This window comes from Vigna radiata, chromosome 8, assembly GCF_000741045.1.
Source record: "Vigna radiata var. radiata cultivar VC1973A chromosome 8, Vradiata_ver6, whole genome shotgun sequence".
Classification (NCBI taxonomy): Eukaryota; Viridiplantae; Streptophyta; class Magnoliopsida; order Fabales; family Fabaceae; genus Vigna; species Vigna radiata.
The window spans coordinates 3,283,998-3,301,476 of NC_028358.1; the positions used below are offsets into that span (position 1 = coordinate 3,283,998).

Sequence of the window (17,479 nt, forward strand, 5' to 3'; positions counted from 1 at the left end):
TGTATTTTCTTTTGAATTCTAGCTTACCCTTGCTTTGTTTGCTGCTTGTTCTTGTTTGTGCTTGTTTTCTTTTGCAATGATCATCCTAATTGGATGTGAGCAGAGGTTTCAGAAGCCCCATTGGAGCAACTTCTAGATGTACCAGATATCTCAGACACTGCTGATGCTGCAGAGTAGTGTAGCTCAGTTATCATTTATTGTACATAACTTAGTTTTAGTTTCTTTTGCTTCTTTTGAAAGACTCTATGCCATATGTAGAGCTTACATCATATTTTGGATGATTGTATTATATACACTTCATCTGATAATTCTCTTGACTGCTTTCTATTATTATAATATGTTGCATTCCACTTGATATGAATTATACACATATTTTGGGGATGTTACAATAGTCAAAACAATCATTCTAATCATGCAATTGACTTAGATAGAACCATCCAAATAGATGTATTGATGTTAGACTATGACAAGTTTTGTACTTGTAGTGGTGAAACAGTTACACATCGCTACACACACACACACACATAATCCCCTTCTCTATTTGAGATGGTGCAATTATTTAAGCATGAGGATAATTTCTAAGACTGAGTCCCTACATCAACATCACTTACTTGAAAATCATTAAGAATTTCACCCTAGAAATTCTTTACAAACCACATTTTATTTCAATCATAACTTCACTCATAACCATCAAAACATTTCATACGTTATACTAAACACACACTAAACTATTAAGGAAATCATTATTAACAAAAACATAAAAGAAAAAAACTCCAAACTTATTAAGGAATCGGGCGCTCAAGGCTAAAGCACCATTCTCTCTTTTTCACCTATCAAAACCCTCTTTTTGACTAAAAACAACCTAAAATTCAACTTATTTTTCATTTCTCAACACCACAACAAATTTCTACTTAATCATACCTAAATTAACCATTTGTAAACGTTTTAACCACTTTCAAATCATAACATAAACACAATATACATCAGATTTCAATAAACAAACATTTTTATCAACATATCGTTACAAAAGCAAATAATTCATCTCACCAACTTCAAACTTTAGAATATTTCAAGTGCGCATACAATTGATAAGATTATTTACCATCTCTAATATATTAATTAGTTTTCCTTACCTTAAAACGAATGTTACCAAGCTCTATAAACGCATTATCCTTACTTCAAGTTTAAGGAATTTTATAAATACATACAAAACACAAAATTATGATTAAAGAAAGTTCTAAAAACCCCTTTAATAAACAAAGAACTTAAAAAAACTTAAAATTAAAATACTTGATCTCATTATTTTAAAACATTTATCTCTCTTATGTTCTATTTCCTAAAATCTTATATACATCATAATCTAAAACATTTTTAAACAAAATCATAAAAAAAAATTAAATTTTCAAAATAAATAAAACCTCATATATATACTCTCCTTGTTGTGTAAGAAATAAAAAAGCATTTTTATATTCGTTTTGTTTTGTTTTGGTGAGAAAGAGAAGACATGACATAATGCATAGATTCAACTCAATCTGTATCTGTCGTTATGAATGTGGATGATGATGTATAATTTGTACAGTGATGTCAATTATGGAACAAAATCGGTCTAATGAGTACGAAGAATATTATAGAACAGAATTATGTAACATTTCTCTTTGATTCCCTTATGACGTAAAATTAAGATCATTTTATTCCAAAAGGAAAATGGTAAAGAATTTTCATCCTTATCACTTTATTTTAGACTTTCCATAGAATCTGATCCCTTATTTTACTTCTTAATAATATAACTTCAAAATTTTTATTTAGTCTTTAAATGTGTGAAGAATATTTTTTTCTTTAAGTTCCTAATTTGACACTAATATGAATTCTCCGATATATTTGGAGAATAATAGTATTATTTTTCATGGGTATTTTTAAAGGAATTGGAAAAATTCAATAATAACGACCCAAGTTAAACTCAAGGAATTGATACTACAGTTTCAAAAGTTTTAATATAATAAGTTTATAAGTATTTTTTATTTATTATTTTTAAATATTTTATTTCTATTTAATATGAAATTTAGACTTATATATAAGTGTTCAAAACTTTCAAACTAACTTGCTTCAACTTAAAATATGTTTTTAAAATAAATATTTTGAGAAACTAAATTGAGAAATAAACAAAATTTACTTGAAAACATAAAAAATGAATTGTTTTAAAATAAACATATTATACAAAAACATGTGAAGTAAAAAAGATTAAAAATTTAAAATGAATTGGAATTTTCATATTGAATAAAAAAATTATATCAAAATAAAAAAGACTAATAAACCCATATTTTAAAGATTTTAGACTAACAGCACTTTTATAATATTTTATATAGTAATTTATAACTTATTGATATCGAATCTGAAAATCCAGTCAATAATTGACTTTATTATATTGAAAAATTAAAGAAGAACAAACTTACCCTAATTTGTTATGAATTTCATAAATTGTGAAACCAAATTAGGCATTTCCATTATATTTTTTGAACATAATTTGATTAGGGATATTATAAGTAGGGGATAATAGGTTATGTATGGGTTATAGGGTCCCCTGGTATATGTGCATGTTTATGTAAAGAAAAAGTTAGCCAAAAAGTGTAAATAAAGTGGAGAAAAGGGATCTGAAAACAGTTAAAGTGAAAAGGTAGTGTTTGTATGGAGGCAGACACACACACGTGATGGTGCACTTGCTTCTATGCCATTGCTTCTCTACCACTTCTTTTGTTACTTTTCATCAAAGATAAAACCTTTCAATATGGGTAAATGATAAATCCTATGGAAACTATTTAAATTATCAATCAAACATGTATCATATTTTAGGTTTCATTTACGCATTGTTCGCTTGAAGAGATTATATTGTTCAGAAGTGAATGTGAGTGATGAAATACAACACGAGTGTTATTGGGTTTCGAGGATTTACACGGATGAAATCAAGCGGATTTGTGAGATATTAGATTTTTCTATCACTCGCACAAATGAGATGATTTACGATGAATTGAAGCAATTGTCATGTTTGCCCTCTGTATACCACTTAAAAAAATTAGGTTATTTGATAGTTGGATATTGGGTTCCAAAAGTGTTGTATCCGGATCCACTGCATAGAAGAAATTGAGCTAAACGTAGTACTCGGTTCTGGGTCTGAGTATTCGGTTCCAATTGTCATGTTTGTCTCTGATTATTACTCCAAACATTACCCAAGACACACATCATAAAAGAAATTGAGCTAAACGTAGTATTCGGTTCTGAGTCTGAGTATTCGGTTCCAATTGTCATGTTTGCCTCTGATTATTACTCCAAACATTACCCAAAACACATCACGCAAGTAATTTCTTTCTCCCTTCTTCCCTTATTAATTAATTTACCAATTTTATTATTTTATACTATTTGACTTTAAATTTTTATTAATTAATTTTATTACTTATTCCTTCAATTAGCAATTCAATGGTTTATATTAAGCTTTTTGTTTTAAATTTTTCGTTTACGTTTAACTAATTTAATAAGAAGGCTAAAGGGTTTTATTATGCTAATTAGGGATTTGGGAAGATCAGTGGAGTAAATTCACAATCTCTATCAACATTTAAAAATAAATTCATTTTACTAAATTTCATTATTTTTACTTTTTAAAAATTAATTTAATTATTATTTTTAATGTTTTACTCCTTATAAACATTTTTATAATTAAATATAAAATTAATAAATAATATTTTATATCACTTTAATAATTAGAGGCATTTTGGTAATCTTTAATTTCTACTAATTAAATTATTTTTAAATCTGTCGCATCAATCAAATCCCACACTAATTCTCACCAACTTTACCCTTAAATTCACTCTCAATTACCCACAAATCCACTAAAAAAAACAACAACAAAAAATATCCTCAAATTCATTCAAATCCATTCAAATCATCCCCCTCAAATCCCATCATCCCAACACAGCATTAGTCTTTTAACACACATTTAAATAGCAATTTAGTTCTTAAATGGATGCTTTTGCATTATTAACAAATTAATGTAAAAATATTTTAGATATAAAAATAATTTAAATGTGTTTTATTTAAATTTAAATTTTATTGAACTTATTTATCTTTAAAATATATTAATTTTTATATTTTGAAATATATTAAAATTTAGGGTTAAATATGTTCTTGGTCCCTTAACTTTCAGTGAAAATTGGAATTAGTCCCTCTTTAAAACTTTGATCTAATTTAGTCTTCTAACTTTAGAAACGTATGAATTTAGTCCTTTTAACCAAATTTTGATTTATAATACTTTATGGTTCAATAGTATAAAAATATATCAATAATGAGTTTTTTTTTATTATTAAACATTGATAATGACTTTTCCCTTATTAAGAAAAATGTCTTTTATATTTGCTTTATCAAACTAGTTTCTATTATCGGTTAAGTAATTAGTGCTCTCTTAATTAAATTGATATTTCTTACATAAAACTATTTACATATACTTAAAGTTTTTATCAAATTGTATTTGGCACCCTTCCCCTTTTTCTCGACTGTAATAAATAAATATCCCTCCTTTTTATTTTTCCAACTAATAAAACTCACCCTCTGTTTCATCTCAAGTTGCTTAAATAATGTCTCCACTCCATGTAATATTTAATGTATTTAAAAGATAGTGATATGCTATTTTATAATAAAATTGAATATATCACTAATAATATATACACAAATTTAAATAGGTTATGTAAATACGTGTTATTGAAACTTGATAGAATCATATAAAGAATAATAAAATTAATTTAAATGAATTTAATTTACTTCTATTTCCATTTGTATTTGTTTTAGGATAAAATAAATAATAATGTGTGTACTTTCTAATTTATTAAAAATAAGTTCACCCTGATTGACAATTACTGAAAAGGATAGAAAAACAATTGGAAAAAGAAAATAAATACAAAACACTGAAAAAAAAATCAATTCTAAAAAAATGGACAAGTAGAAAAACTGGGTGCCTCATACGTAAAATAGTTAGTATGAATTGTCATTTATACAAATCACTAGAATTATTGTCATGTGATAAAGACAACATAAAAAAACTTGAATATTATCGAAAAATTTAGATTTTTCTATGAAAATTTTCCCAATATATTCTGTTTTGTAAGTTATTTTATATAAAAGAAATTATATAATATTAAAATATTACAAAAGTGTATATTCTTGCTTTGATATTCTAGCTCTAGTTCTAAACAGAAGATATGACATTGGTTCACAGATTTGACTTGAAAAGTGCATAATAGATGAAAAGGTAAACAAAGAAGTTTAGTTATGTAAAATTAAACATTAATTCCCTGAACACAAATTACACCACATACATGGAATCCATAACATCTCAATAATTGCATTGCACCAACTTCCAGCTTTATCAGACATTGAATATATTTTCTCAATGGAAGCAATAGTGGTGAACTCAGACTTAAGGGGATACCATTATTTACCTTTCACAGAAAGGGTTCACTAAAGTTAGTAGATAGTTTGAACTTTGAACCTTTAAGGTTAAGGTCCACTGAAGTCAAGGGGGGCTCATTGTTCACTTTGGCCATGGAACCTATGGCCTTCAAGATCTGAAAGGCATAAGGTTTTTGGGAAACTGAACCTATGAATGACCTTAATAAATGTTACTAAAGGAAACCATTACAGGCTTTAATCTGTCAGTTTTTTTTTTTGAATATGAAATGCTACAGACGTGGCTTGGGACCCTTCCTTGTAGGGATATCAAGGGCATCATAATGACCAAACCCGTGGTAGAGAACTCTAATTGGGTTTTCTTTGCCGTATTCTTGGCCATACTCAGCAATTGATATCAAGCCACCAGCCTCCTTATCATACATGTATACAGTGATAGGCATCCTGGAAAATGGCCCTCCTATATTAACATTAACTGTGTATAGTAAATGATTGCATATGAATTCACTTTCCCAAAAGGAAGAGAGACTTACTGCAAAACATGTGATGCAATGAACAATTCTGGTTCACCTCCCCACACATGAGGCTTCCTTATGTGTGAAATATATGTATCAAAATCACCTTCAATAAACCTGAAGATTTCATGGGAGAACTATGTTTATTAGTAAATAATCAATCATCGATTTCATCATTATACACAAAGTTTAATACATATAGTTTGATTCAAGTTTAATACATTCTTCCAGAAAGTGTGGTATAAGATATACCAGTAGAAGAACAAAATAAAGAAATAAACTAAATTGATGTTTGAGATCAACTTAAAAATGACAATTTTCTCCTGCCGATTTTAGGATGTCCACTATAGGTTAGAATATAGGTAAACTACTCCTTAGGCTAGCTTTTGGAATTGAGTTATGTTTTGTTCATTTCAATCAAGACCAATCAATTTTATGATGTACCAACAAATACCCAGTCCTACAGATTTTAGACTTCAAATGTCCATCATGGATGTGAGAAGGAGTGTTAACTGCTCAGATGTCCCAATTTTGAGTCGAGATATATGGTCAGGCTATTTTTCATAATGGTTCAGAAGTTATTTCCACCCGAGCTAACCCTTAGAGCTGAGTTAGGCTCGGTTCATTTCTAGTAGTTTTAATAAAAATAAAAAGCAAGGAGAGAATTTGCTTATACCAAACCATTTTTTGAGGGCAGAACATGAAGATTGAAAATAAATTTAATGTTTTATTAACAGTAGAAACAGTTATTGTGATGTCTCAAACATTCTATTGTATTTTTAGCCGTTTACATGTTATGAGGGGAAAACAGATTGAGCGAGCTGTATTGATAAAATTGTCGATCAAGCAATGGAATCATCAGAATGCTACAGGTATCCAATACGGGAACTCACCATTCAGTTTCTTCCCTTCTTTTGACAAACTCATCAGCTACCTGAAAAACGAAAGACAAAAATCAACAGGATGAGCTGAGGTAAAGTAGTGACCAGATAACTTCAACCGCTTTATTAAGAAGTTACTATTGGAGTAATTTGAAATCGTGATCCATCAGCAATTGATGTAATCTCGGTAACCCCTTTAAATCGTTGGCAATACTGTATCTGTGTGTTTTTCCAATTAGTTTAGTTTCAAGGAAGTCAGAAGGAAGGTGGTGTTTTAAACTTGTTACAACGATGCACAGAAATACATAAAACATACTCTGGCTCGTAAATCATCTGCCAGCTCCCTTTGGATGCTTTCACTAGGAGGAGGCTTTCCAGACCTCAAACAGGCCCCACGAGCAACAGAGCGGAATAAACATCTTCCATCCCCTGGTATTCCTGCTCAACACCATAAGTTTAGTAAATATTGCAGTTATTACATACAAATGCATAGGTTCTTATCTACGTCTATTTACTAAATATTTATGCATATGAATAGACTTGTATGTGTATATATCTAGACTCTGGAGTTATAACAGAAAGTACAGCTCACCAATTACAGAATAGTCAGTATAAACTTTCTTCCCATGTGAGAATTTAACGTTTGACTCATACTCGTTGCAGTCATCTTTCCTATTTTCATTTTCAGAATGTGATTCGGCATGAGCAGGCTCACTACTAGAACTACATACCAGTAACCCAAAAATCAAGCCAACTGAAGCACATCCCCGCAGCCAACTTACTGGACCAAAATTACACTTAACTTTGTGCAGCAATTTTTGTTTGGGTAACAAAAGCCTCATATTCATACTTTGGCATGCCAGTGAAATTTCATGATACCTCTTCCGAGGTACTACAGAACTAAAGAATCGAGTATTTCCCCTTTGCTTGGAGCAGCATGATCGAAGGAAGCCTCCTCTAATTGTTTGGCCCATAACCGTTGAACAAGACAATTTTGTGCAAACAGAAAAATCAACATGATTTATCTCTGACTCCCCAGGAAATGAACTAGAAGGAAATGAAGAGGATATTCCACGGGACCAAAGTCCATGAATGTTACTGCTCATCAGCAGCGGAGAACGACCTTTCAGGACAACAGCATTTATTGAAGATTGACTAGTAGAAAAGCAAAAACTCATGTTTACATTGCCTGAATAAAAGCCAACCATATTCATCAGAAACTCTTCAAAGTAAGATTACTATTTTTCATCAGAATTAATTTTCTTAATCTGGCCAGAGAACCTTACTACTATGAATATATGAATTAGCATTACTATTCCCATAATCCAATATTATATACTAGCTCCTAGCTTAATTCTCAAGACAATCAGTTCATAAAATCCATGTCACTTGAAAATTAATATAAAATTGCATAAATATAATTTTTCGCTTTTAGTCCATGGCCAAGATTTCACACAGTATCGGAAGCTGACAACCAAAGCATAAGTATTATTTTAAATGTACATGTGTAATTTTAGATAGAGGTTATTAACCTGTTGATCTGAAGTTCATCAAAATGCCAGATCAATGTATAAAAAGCTAACAGAACAGCAGGATTAGTCAAAATCACACTCAATAAAATAAAACTCACATTGCAAAAGATAGATTTCTATGAGGAAAGACCATATTTTTTTCGGTTTTTAGCCATTGTCCATGTATGTACTCAAAGACTCGTTATAGAGGCACTTCTATTTATTCTTTCCATTTGATTTCCAGTAATTTCTGGTGTTAAAAGTTCAATTTCAATATCATTACACATCAACTATTCTATTTGACACAATCAAAGGATTACTTACATTCTATCAAGTGTTTGGGTGGCTGCTATGGACCCATGGGACTGGCAAGCAAGAGATTTCAAGGATCAAATGTTTAAAGTGTATACTTTTTCTCACACCAAGAACAAAGGGGAATAACCAGCCTAACTCCCAGGATTTAATTTCTAAATTTAAAAGAAAAAAAAAATGTACGACAGATTAGAAGTTAGTTTCAACATTTTCATTCCTTACCATTCACGTCAATCCATATCATGGCACAATACACCATTTATATACAATATTAAGTATCTAGTATTCTGTGAAAAGAAAAACTAAGGATGCATCTGGGTAAACTGTTTAACCAAGTACTTATTCAATGAGGCGTTATTACACAAAAGCTTTTGTCATAAATTAGAATGTGACGCCTATCAGGATAAGCTAAAAGTATCTTACTTTGGTGTGCTTCTCCTTAAAGCTTTAAAATATGGAGAGAATCTTTCTGAAATAAGGTAGAAAGAATTTATAAGAGTCAGAAGATATTTTCTAAGATCCATAGAAACTCCTCCAAACACCTTCTAAATTAGCACTAAATGAAAACAGGAATCAACCATGTGATTCCCATCTTTGAATGCATCTTAGACTAGCCATTTTCCTATCCTTTAGACGATGAAACACAATTAAGTTAAGAATCTGTTGAAACCCTACATTCCTTCTTTTCTCCAATTTTCCAGCTGAGATTCTATTATCTTCAGAAATCTCTAATTGGACATACTTAAATGCTTCCTTAAAAGGGGTCCATTTAACAATTAGATATAACCTTCTAAGCTAAACATGAAATCAATTTATACTCTCTTTTTACCAACACCATTCCAGGCGAAAAGACTTCAATACTTCATTCTGAGACAAAGTAAAGGTACATCTTTATATGAAGAGAAGTTATTATCATTCAAGCTTATTCGAAGTTGGTAAACAAACGCCTGAAACTTTGAAAAGTTATATATGCAGGTTGCTTTAGGATCCAACTTGCTGTGTACTCATGACAAAATCCACTAAATTTATCATTTGGCTTTTCATATACTCACATTAGAATCCCATGAACTTCCCTATATATTCTAATCAAACTCGAACCCCTTTCAGTTCTTTTCTTGATTGAACCCATATCAGTTAGTATCATTAACAACCCAAAATACTAAAATGACACCAATCAAAAAATATCCAAAGATTAAAACATGTCACGATTTAACATGGGTTCTTTCATAGCATGGGTCTATCAGCAGGAATTAAGTACGTATAATACAATATTTAATGTAAAATTCAAATTCCCTATGACTCCTATTACTGCAATTTATGTATAACACACACACACACACATATATATATAAACAATGGAGAGGAGAAGACAAGGGGTGAGGAAAAGCAAACCTGTTGAAGACAATGCAATGAAGAGTGAGTAAATGGGTTTGGGGGCTCTAAAGAGTGTTGTGAATGACAAAAGCTGGAATCTGGAATTGAAGAAAAGAATAATAACAATAGTAGGAAGATGAGAGGCTGAAGCAAGATTTTCAAATGATGATTCAGGAAGTTCAGTATTGTTCAGCTCCTCTCTGCAACCTCTAGTTCCTTCTGGATTGGGTAATACGGGCCAGGCCCAATCCTATGGGTCGGATTCTCATGCTTCCTGCACCCCAAAATTTCTTCATCCACACCACTTTTCAAAATGACCATTTCATCTTTTCTAGAAGTAACTTTGGGATAACGTGTTTCGGAAACCTTTTGGAAACAAATTTTCTGAAATTTCTAAAATATATAATTTTTGGAACAGAATTTTTAGAATACGATTTTCGAAATAAATTTTCAGAATAAATTTCTGAAACAATTTTTTTTAAACATATTTAAAACAAAAGCCACTAAGTATAAAAATATAAAAAAGAAAAAATATTTTCTAATTATTAAAGTTTCCATTTGTTCTTAAGAAAGGTTTCATGAAAAATACGAGCAGACCCAAATGTATAATTTGACGAAATATAATGTAAAATTCAGTGAAGAGAAAAGAAAAAACAGTATCTAACGGTGTGTCACTACCATCGAAGCAGTTGAGTACGTAGTAATCGATGTGGGGTTTTTCTACCACGATGACAATGTTTTTTTCTTTTTTCTAAAAATCAAGGTTTCAGTTTTCATATGCAGTTGTGTTAAAAGCATGCAACTTTACTCTTCCTTTTTCCAGAGGCGTGGATGCGAACAAAGATTCTTTCATTCATGCGCTCTTTCCCCAACTCTCCCACAATCCCACTTTTGAATTTTGGATCGCTTCCAACGGTCACTCGCTACCCTTTTCCCTTTCACAAACCCTACTTTCCCCCTTCTCTGTAAATGGGTTGGAATCTCGTCTTCTGGCTCCTCATTTGTTTCCCTGCCAACATTGCGCTTCTCGCTTCCACTTTCTACCAGGTCTTCAATTTTCCATATTATTAATTTCTTTTTCGTTAAAACTGTTTTTGAATTGGGGTTATTGCTGTTGGGCTTGAAGGTTTTGATTCTGTCGGATTTGGAGTCTGATTACGTCAACCCTTTCGACGCTTCGTCTCGGATTAACTACTTCGTTCTTCCGGAGTTCATTGGGCAGGGAGCATTGTGTGCTCTGTGCCTCTTCACTGGCCATTGGTTCATGTTTTTGCTCACAGTTCCTGTTACTTGCTACCATGCCAGACTGTAAGTTAACTTTTTCATGTTTTTTTGCCAGATGAGATTGAACTCTGTGTTGTTGTTATGGTGTGGTTTTTAGGTGTGATGTTTTTGCTGCTGATACTGTGTCTGAGTCCTTTTGATAATGTTATTATGGCTGAACAAAAGATCCTCTTTTGTAAGCTAAAATCATCTTGTTGCATCATCTTTTCCAGAATTTTGTAGAAGATTTTATTTTTAAGTTAGAATGCATAAGTTGATTTTGTGTGAACTCAAAACCAAACACTTTCTGGGGAAGTTGTGTTTATTCAAGAAGTTAGATGAGACTTTTTTTATAAAAGTCAGAATGCGTAAGTTGATTTTAACTCATGGTTGAGCTCAATTTACTTTTGCGTTTTTCCTACATATACATAGATGCCTGCGCAGGTTTACTTTTGCTTGGGGAATCAAGAGACTGAAGTACATGCATGATGTGATTATAGTTGTGCATTTATACAATCTTTTGTGTAAATGGATTATTGCTTTCTTTATTACTGTTTGAATCTGAAGTTCTAATTGAAACTGCTACTCTGATACACCTCACCCGCCATGTTATGACAGCTTTTAAATATTTCACTGTGATAAAGTAGATGAAGCTCTTTAAACTCTCTGTTTTGGCTACGACAATGTTTATTGTTTAGTTGTTTGGCTATTATAATTTACTAGTTTACATCTGAATTTGCAAAATATTCTTTTGAAATATTCTTCATACCTTTTTTGTCAATCTGAATATGTTATTCCAGGGTTTTTTGTAAACACAAGAGAATAAATAAATGCTAATAAAGGCTCACAAAGTTAATCCTTAGTCCTGTTCTACAGTTGCAGAAAAGTCTTCTGTGGTCTCACCTTTTGCTTTTTCACCCCAGCTGTGACCCATCATTCATTTCTTGAATTACTAAATATAGGCAATATGCACTCAATTATTTTCCCTCTTTGGATACTTCCAATATATTTCTCTCCGAATCTTATTATATGCCTCTTCTAAATTGACCACGTGTTTATGTCTCCTTGGCTACTCCAATATCTCTGCATCAATGTTTCTAGTGAGTATATTGAAACAAAGGCTGACCCCCTTGTCATAGTTCAAAATTTATTTTTGGTAATATGATGTCTTGTCTTTGTAGAATCTCATGAGTGCAATCCTCCAATAATTTGTGGCTTTGAATGCCACCCTTATAATATAGACGGGGGTTAAAGTTCTTCTTCAATCGTTAGGCATGGTCTCAGACCGCACAAGTCAGAATTGAATTTAACAACTTTTTGAATCATCTTAGTTTTGTTTCTCCTAGGCACTTCCGTATCTCAATGGATATATTTTCTAGTCCCAATAAAATAATTTTTTATTTCGTTACATAATTATAGTCATCTTGTTTCTTAGAAAGTAAATTTTTGATCTAACTCAACATCAGAAAACTAATTTGTAAGGTGTGATTTGCATCTATTTATATATTATAATTTGATGATATTTCTAGTCAACGTTAGATTACCAACACTCTTTTGCAGAGGACTGGATATATTGACTATGAAACTAGATATTTGTAGGTGGTCGGATAGCAATCCACCTTACATTTCCAAGTTCTATGGTGCAAGTTATGATTTTTTTTCTTCCTCGCAAGTGTTTTGCATACATAGTACAATTTAGTTTGTTAACTATAATTAGTTAACTATGATTCAATTCCTGGACCAATCAATGTGTAGATGATAAGTACATTTAAAATGAAGGAGAAGAATTAAAATTTTATGGATCTTTCTCCGTAAAGCTTAATTTGACTATCCATCGACCACTGAGACTGAAATTTTCCAATCTATAAATAAACAATGATTGCCAATTTCAAGATTTGAGCACTATTCAAATATCTGTAGCACATGAACCAGTAATGCGTTGCACAAGATGAAACCTGATTTGTTGGAGGAGAATATTCTGTTCTATTTGTTTTAGCTATAGATGCAATAAAAGTATTTCTTTCTGAAGCAGTGTTAGGTGCTGAAACTGTGTGCTGTAAAAAGATTACTGGATTAGCAGATAGGCTGACACACAAATTTTACTAGTATCAGCTTCTGCCACCTGAGCAGATTTTTTTTTTGTCTCCCTATCAGGTGTCTGAAAATATTTAATGCAATTTTATAATTTTATTGCATGTTAATGGGTGTACTCATTCCAACAATATAAGTAGAATTCTCAGTGTGGCGGCATGCTTTTCCTATTCTAAGTTATAGGAAGTTAGCAAAAGAAAAGAAAGGGAAGATATTGGCAACATTTTTTAGAATGCATCTTCCTTCAGCTTTATATAATCGAGGTCCTCTTGGCACCAAGACTAAAACCAAAGCATAGTCACACCATCCATCTTCATGAAAGCTTGTTACAACTCATCAGACAGGTGAATTTCTTGCTCCTCAAAGAACCTTTCAGCTCTAGTGATCCACAAAGCAGGTTCCCCTATAAAATCTGGCAGCTCTCTCATGATCCACTTGTCCTGCATCCCTGGTAACACAGCTCTCTCATGGATAAGATAAGACTCGGATTCAATAGAAACACTACAAGAACTATTGCAAATTGCAGAAGAGAAACCCCTGTAATCCCAGAGCAATGATCCTCAGAGAAGAGATGTTCCTAATCTAAGGTTATCTCTAACAAAAGCTACAGAATTATTTTCCCCTTTACCATGCCCTCTCCCTATAAATGCCTTGCCTCTCTAACTAAACTGGCCACAAACTATTTTAACTAATTCTGTGTTGAGCCCAGTTGTTGGGCTTTAGTCCAAAACCCAGAATGCTAGCATTGCCTTACAAGTGATATAAAACCATTGTAAAACTTTTGTTAAGTAATCGTAAATTTTAGTAATTTATTTTCAAAATTCTTTCACCAAAAAGTTGGACAAAGAAAGACATGAATATATAGAATATTGGATTCCTATTGTAGGCTGGCAATCAATATGAAACTATTCTTTAATCTTCTCGTTATACCATTTGGATCCTGAGGTTTTCATTGAAACTGTATTCAATCTGATCTTTTTACCCCTATTATTAAGTGCCTTCGTGATTTAGATGGAATTTTTTAAATTCCGTTTGGCTTTGTTAGGTTTACATTTATTTTTTGGAATTGTAATTTTCTAGTTTATGTTCATGAGCTAATAATTTGTTAATTTTACAAATTGTTGCTATTTGTGTTAACCTTGTTCACTGGTTTTCTAGAGGGAAATGAATGTTTTATGTCATGATCCATGCAACACGATAGTTAGTTTCTTGTTTAAAATTTTTTCAATTTGTGTCTAAATTAGTGTTAAATTAGTTTTTGCGGGTTCATATGCATATTGAAGAGGAAATGTCAACAACGAAATTTTTAGTATAATGAACGAATTTATGTTTGTTCTTCCATTTAGGATATATTGTTTAAACTTGTTTTATGTTCTTTTTTGTCATGATTATTCCCTTTCTATGACTCAGGTATGTGAAAAGAGAGCATCTTATTGATGTTACTGAGGTATTTAGGGTAGTTAATGCTGAGAAGAAATTTCGGATAGTGAAACTTGCTTTATACTTAACGGTTCTCATTGTTACTATCTTCAGGTTTGTCACACACCCTTACAATAGAACATGCTTATGTGCTCTGCTTTTTCTTGTACGGTCTAACTGCTCAACACTGTATCTATTTCCTTTTCTAATTAAGACCTTCCATTAGGATGCTTGCCGCAGGAACAATAATATTCTACAATTCCAAGTTTCAAGGAGTAGACATACGGTCAAATCTCTAGGTTCTTGAAAGAAAAAAAAAAAGTGTAATCTACACTTTTCTTTAGTAGATTATTAATTATCTAATTAGGAAATTGACCATTTCAGCTGCCATGGTTTTATAGACCCTTGGAATCCTGTAATTACATTTCCTTGACTAGTCCCTCTCCAACTATATTTTCTCCTCTAATTCGTTTGGTCTCCAATATTGATGTAAAATGAGTGTAAATTTTTTCAAGTGATCTTTGAAGTTGTAATTTTTTTGTCATATATAACAAAAGTTTACACGTAAGAGAATGTTTGGTATCCTTGTCTAGATGCATCATGTGACCTATAAGTATTTTGTCGTCCAAATTTGAAAAATATAGAACATAAGAAATGTAATTGTGCAAATTAACCTTAAAATGTTTTTCCTCTCTTTTGGTGTTTTCTTAAAATGCCCTTTCCTTTGCTTCTGAAAGATTCTAGATTATTATTGCAAGCTTTGTTCTTGATGGCTTAAGGAACCTGATGGTCAGCATTTGTACCTACTTTGTATTTTATTTCAGGCTTACATTAATCGCAGTCTACTATTTAGGCATTGAAGACGATGATGACCTAGGACACCTTTGGTAACCCACAACTTGTGCAATGTGGCACTCTGGGTAAGTTCTACCCTAATTTTTGGTTATTTGGGGGAATTTGTGACTTTATCTGTACCATTACATTAGGTTTACTCTTAGAATTCAGGTGTTCACAGAAATAGAAATGTTAGCCATTAACTTCAGTGAAACATTGCAAACTCATCTATCCACCTTTAGTTTAACAGTGAAGTCTTATTTTCTTAAAAAAAATTACATTTAATTTATTTACAACTAGGATAAATTAAATTATTCCATGCAAACAAAATCTTTTATTTCATTTATCCCAAAAATAAAATGTAAAACATTTTAATCAAATTAATTCAAATTTTTCAATCATTAATTCCTCTTTCGAAAGAACCTGACACTGACACTACTTAATACTTTAACCATTTTTTTACTTTTTTTCACCCTTCATATACAAACAAATGGAATCTTGTAAAGAAAAACACGATGAATTAAATAATGTTAAGAAATTATTTGTTTTAGCGATAATGAACTACATCTTTGGTAGAAATCTTACATTTAATAAAATATATAATAAAAATAATTTATATAACGGAAATAAATTTCAGATTACAAAATGATTTTATAAAATTAAATTGGACTTGAATATAATTTCATAAAACAATATTAATTATTAAAAGAAACAGTGATCCGTGGAAATGGGCCCACATTATCTTTCTCATATCTGACCATACCCGACACACTGTACTCAACTTGAGAACAACTGTATGCATTTCTTCCAACTCATAATTGATTATTGGGCCCATTCGATGCCAACACGTGGGCCTTTTATCCCTTAGCGTGTGTTGACCCCGTGTTTAGTTCGTGACATGCTGGGTCCTTTTCGGGTCCACTATTGGGTGTCCCTAATGGGCCCATCGGGCCTTTGCAAGCTGCCACCGGTCATTTTCACTTGTATTTTCAATCCAACAATAGAGTGGGGTCAGGACAAAATATGTTTTAACCTCTTTACTCTTTCTAAAAAGAAAATACCTTTTTTTATCTTTTTATTTTGAAATGCATTAATTTTTACACTTGAAGTACCATATAAGCCACCTTTTCACTTCATAAAATAATGTCTAAAATACTTAAAGATCAAAAGTATATTTTTAAAATTAAAAATACCAAAAACAAATACTCTTTTGGAGGAACTAAGATTGAGTTTTTCATATTTTAGAGGGATAAAAAATTTATTTTATTCTCTTTTTTATAAAGAACCCACATGTATACATGTTTAAAAACTTAACAAGATTATCACAGTACTCAAGATTTTTAATTTTAAGACACTCAGATTAAATGTTTTTGTTTTAAACTTTTTAAGTTAATTTTTTTATCAGAAAAATATAATAAATTAAATTAGAGCGTTTAAGGTATTCTAAACCTTTCATAAAATAATTTACAAGGTATTTCCACATAAGATCTATATATTGAATTAAAATTTGTTTCTTCCAAATATAAAATTGGTCTCTGTATTCTTTATAATTTGAAAAGAATTTGGTTAGTCATCTTTTTCTAAACATGTCATACCTAGACACTGTTAAAACGAATACATGAAAAAAAAGGTTGAGTATTGATAATAAGAATGAAAAATCCTAGAAAATCATCATATAAAAAATATTTTTTATTTAAATTATAAAGACTATAAAATCAAAATTATATCCGAGAGAAAAAACAAATACAAACTTATCTCAACTTTCAAGATATACAATAATCTTTCATTTTTATAATAATAGAAATAATAAAAATAGAATAATAGAAATAAT

The 17,479-nt window shown here is 31.0% G+C and overlaps 2 protein-coding genes across 6 annotated transcripts; one reads left to right on the plus strand and one right to left on the minus strand.

Moving 5' to 3' along the window:
* Positions 1–5,291: 5,291 nt before the first annotated feature.
* Positions 5,292–10,234, minus strand: LOC106769892 (OTU domain-containing protein At3g57810). Of its 2 annotated transcripts, XM_022784864.1 has the most exons (7): positions 10,060–10,184; positions 9,091–9,136; positions 7,437–8,033; positions 7,161–7,282; positions 6,857–6,897; positions 5,982–6,080; positions 5,292–5,892 (listed from the first exon to the last, which is right to left on the minus strand). In XM_022784864.1, the coding sequence occupies exons 3-7, from the start codon at positions 8,020–8,022 to the stop codon at positions 5,721–5,723; spliced, it is 1,020 nt and encodes a 339-aa protein (XP_022640585.1). In that variant the 5' UTR covers positions 8,023–8,033; positions 9,091–9,136; positions 10,060–10,184; the 3' UTR covers positions 5,292–5,720. The 2 variants fall into 2 exon arrangements, with proteins under 2 accessions (XP_022640585.1, XP_014511172.1); XM_014655686.2 differs by lacking the exon at positions 9,091–9,136 and having other exon boundaries at positions 10,060–10,234.
* A 418-nt stretch (positions 10,235–10,652) lies between these two features.
* LOC106769961 (protein cornichon homolog 1) lies at positions 10,653–15,923 on the plus strand. 4 transcript variants are annotated; one of them, XM_014655777.2, is made up of 5 exons: positions 10,653–10,734; positions 10,865–11,088; positions 11,168–11,349; positions 14,806–14,928; positions 15,041–15,612. In XM_014655777.2, exons 2-5 carry the CDS (start codon positions 11,011–11,013, stop codon positions 15,111–15,113), a joined length of 456 nt encoding a protein of 151 aa, XP_014511263.1. In that variant the 5' UTR covers positions 10,653–10,734; positions 10,865–11,010; the 3' UTR covers positions 15,114–15,612. The 4 variants fall into 4 exon arrangements, with proteins under 4 accessions (XP_014511263.1, XP_014511264.1, XP_014511262.1 ...); XM_014655778.2 differs by having other exon boundaries at positions 10,732–10,750; XM_014655776.2 differs by lacking the exon at positions 10,653–10,734 and having other exon boundaries at positions 10,757–11,088.
* The last annotated feature ends 1,556 nt before the right edge of the window (positions 15,924–17,479 follow it).

Bases quoted from the DNA above. Each gene is read 5' to 3' on its own strand.
- LOC106769961 (XM_014655777.2), top strand. From the start codon at position 11,011: ATGGGTTGGAATCTCGTCTTCTGGCTCCTCATTTGTTTCCCTGCCAAC. The intron at 11,089-11,167 runs GTCTTCAATTTT...TTGGGCTTGAAG, and splicing joins TCGCTTCCACTTTCTACCAG to GTTTTGATTCTGTCGGATTT. The intron at 14,929-15,040 runs GTTTGTCACACA...ACCTTCCATTAG, and splicing joins CTCATTGTTACTATCTTCAG to GATGCTTGCCGCAGGAACAA.
- LOC106769892 (XM_014655686.2), bottom strand. From the start codon at position 8,022: ATGAGTTTTTGCTTTTCTACTAGTCAATCTTCAATAAATGCTGTTGTC. The intron at 7,283-7,436 runs GTGAGCTGTACT...GGTGTTGAGCAG, and splicing joins TACTGACTATTCTGTAATTG to GAATACCAGGGGATGGAAGA. The intron at 6,081-6,856 runs GTGAGTTCCCGT...TGAAATCTTCAG, and splicing joins AGAAGGGAAGAAACTGAATG to GTTTATTGAAGGTGATTTTG.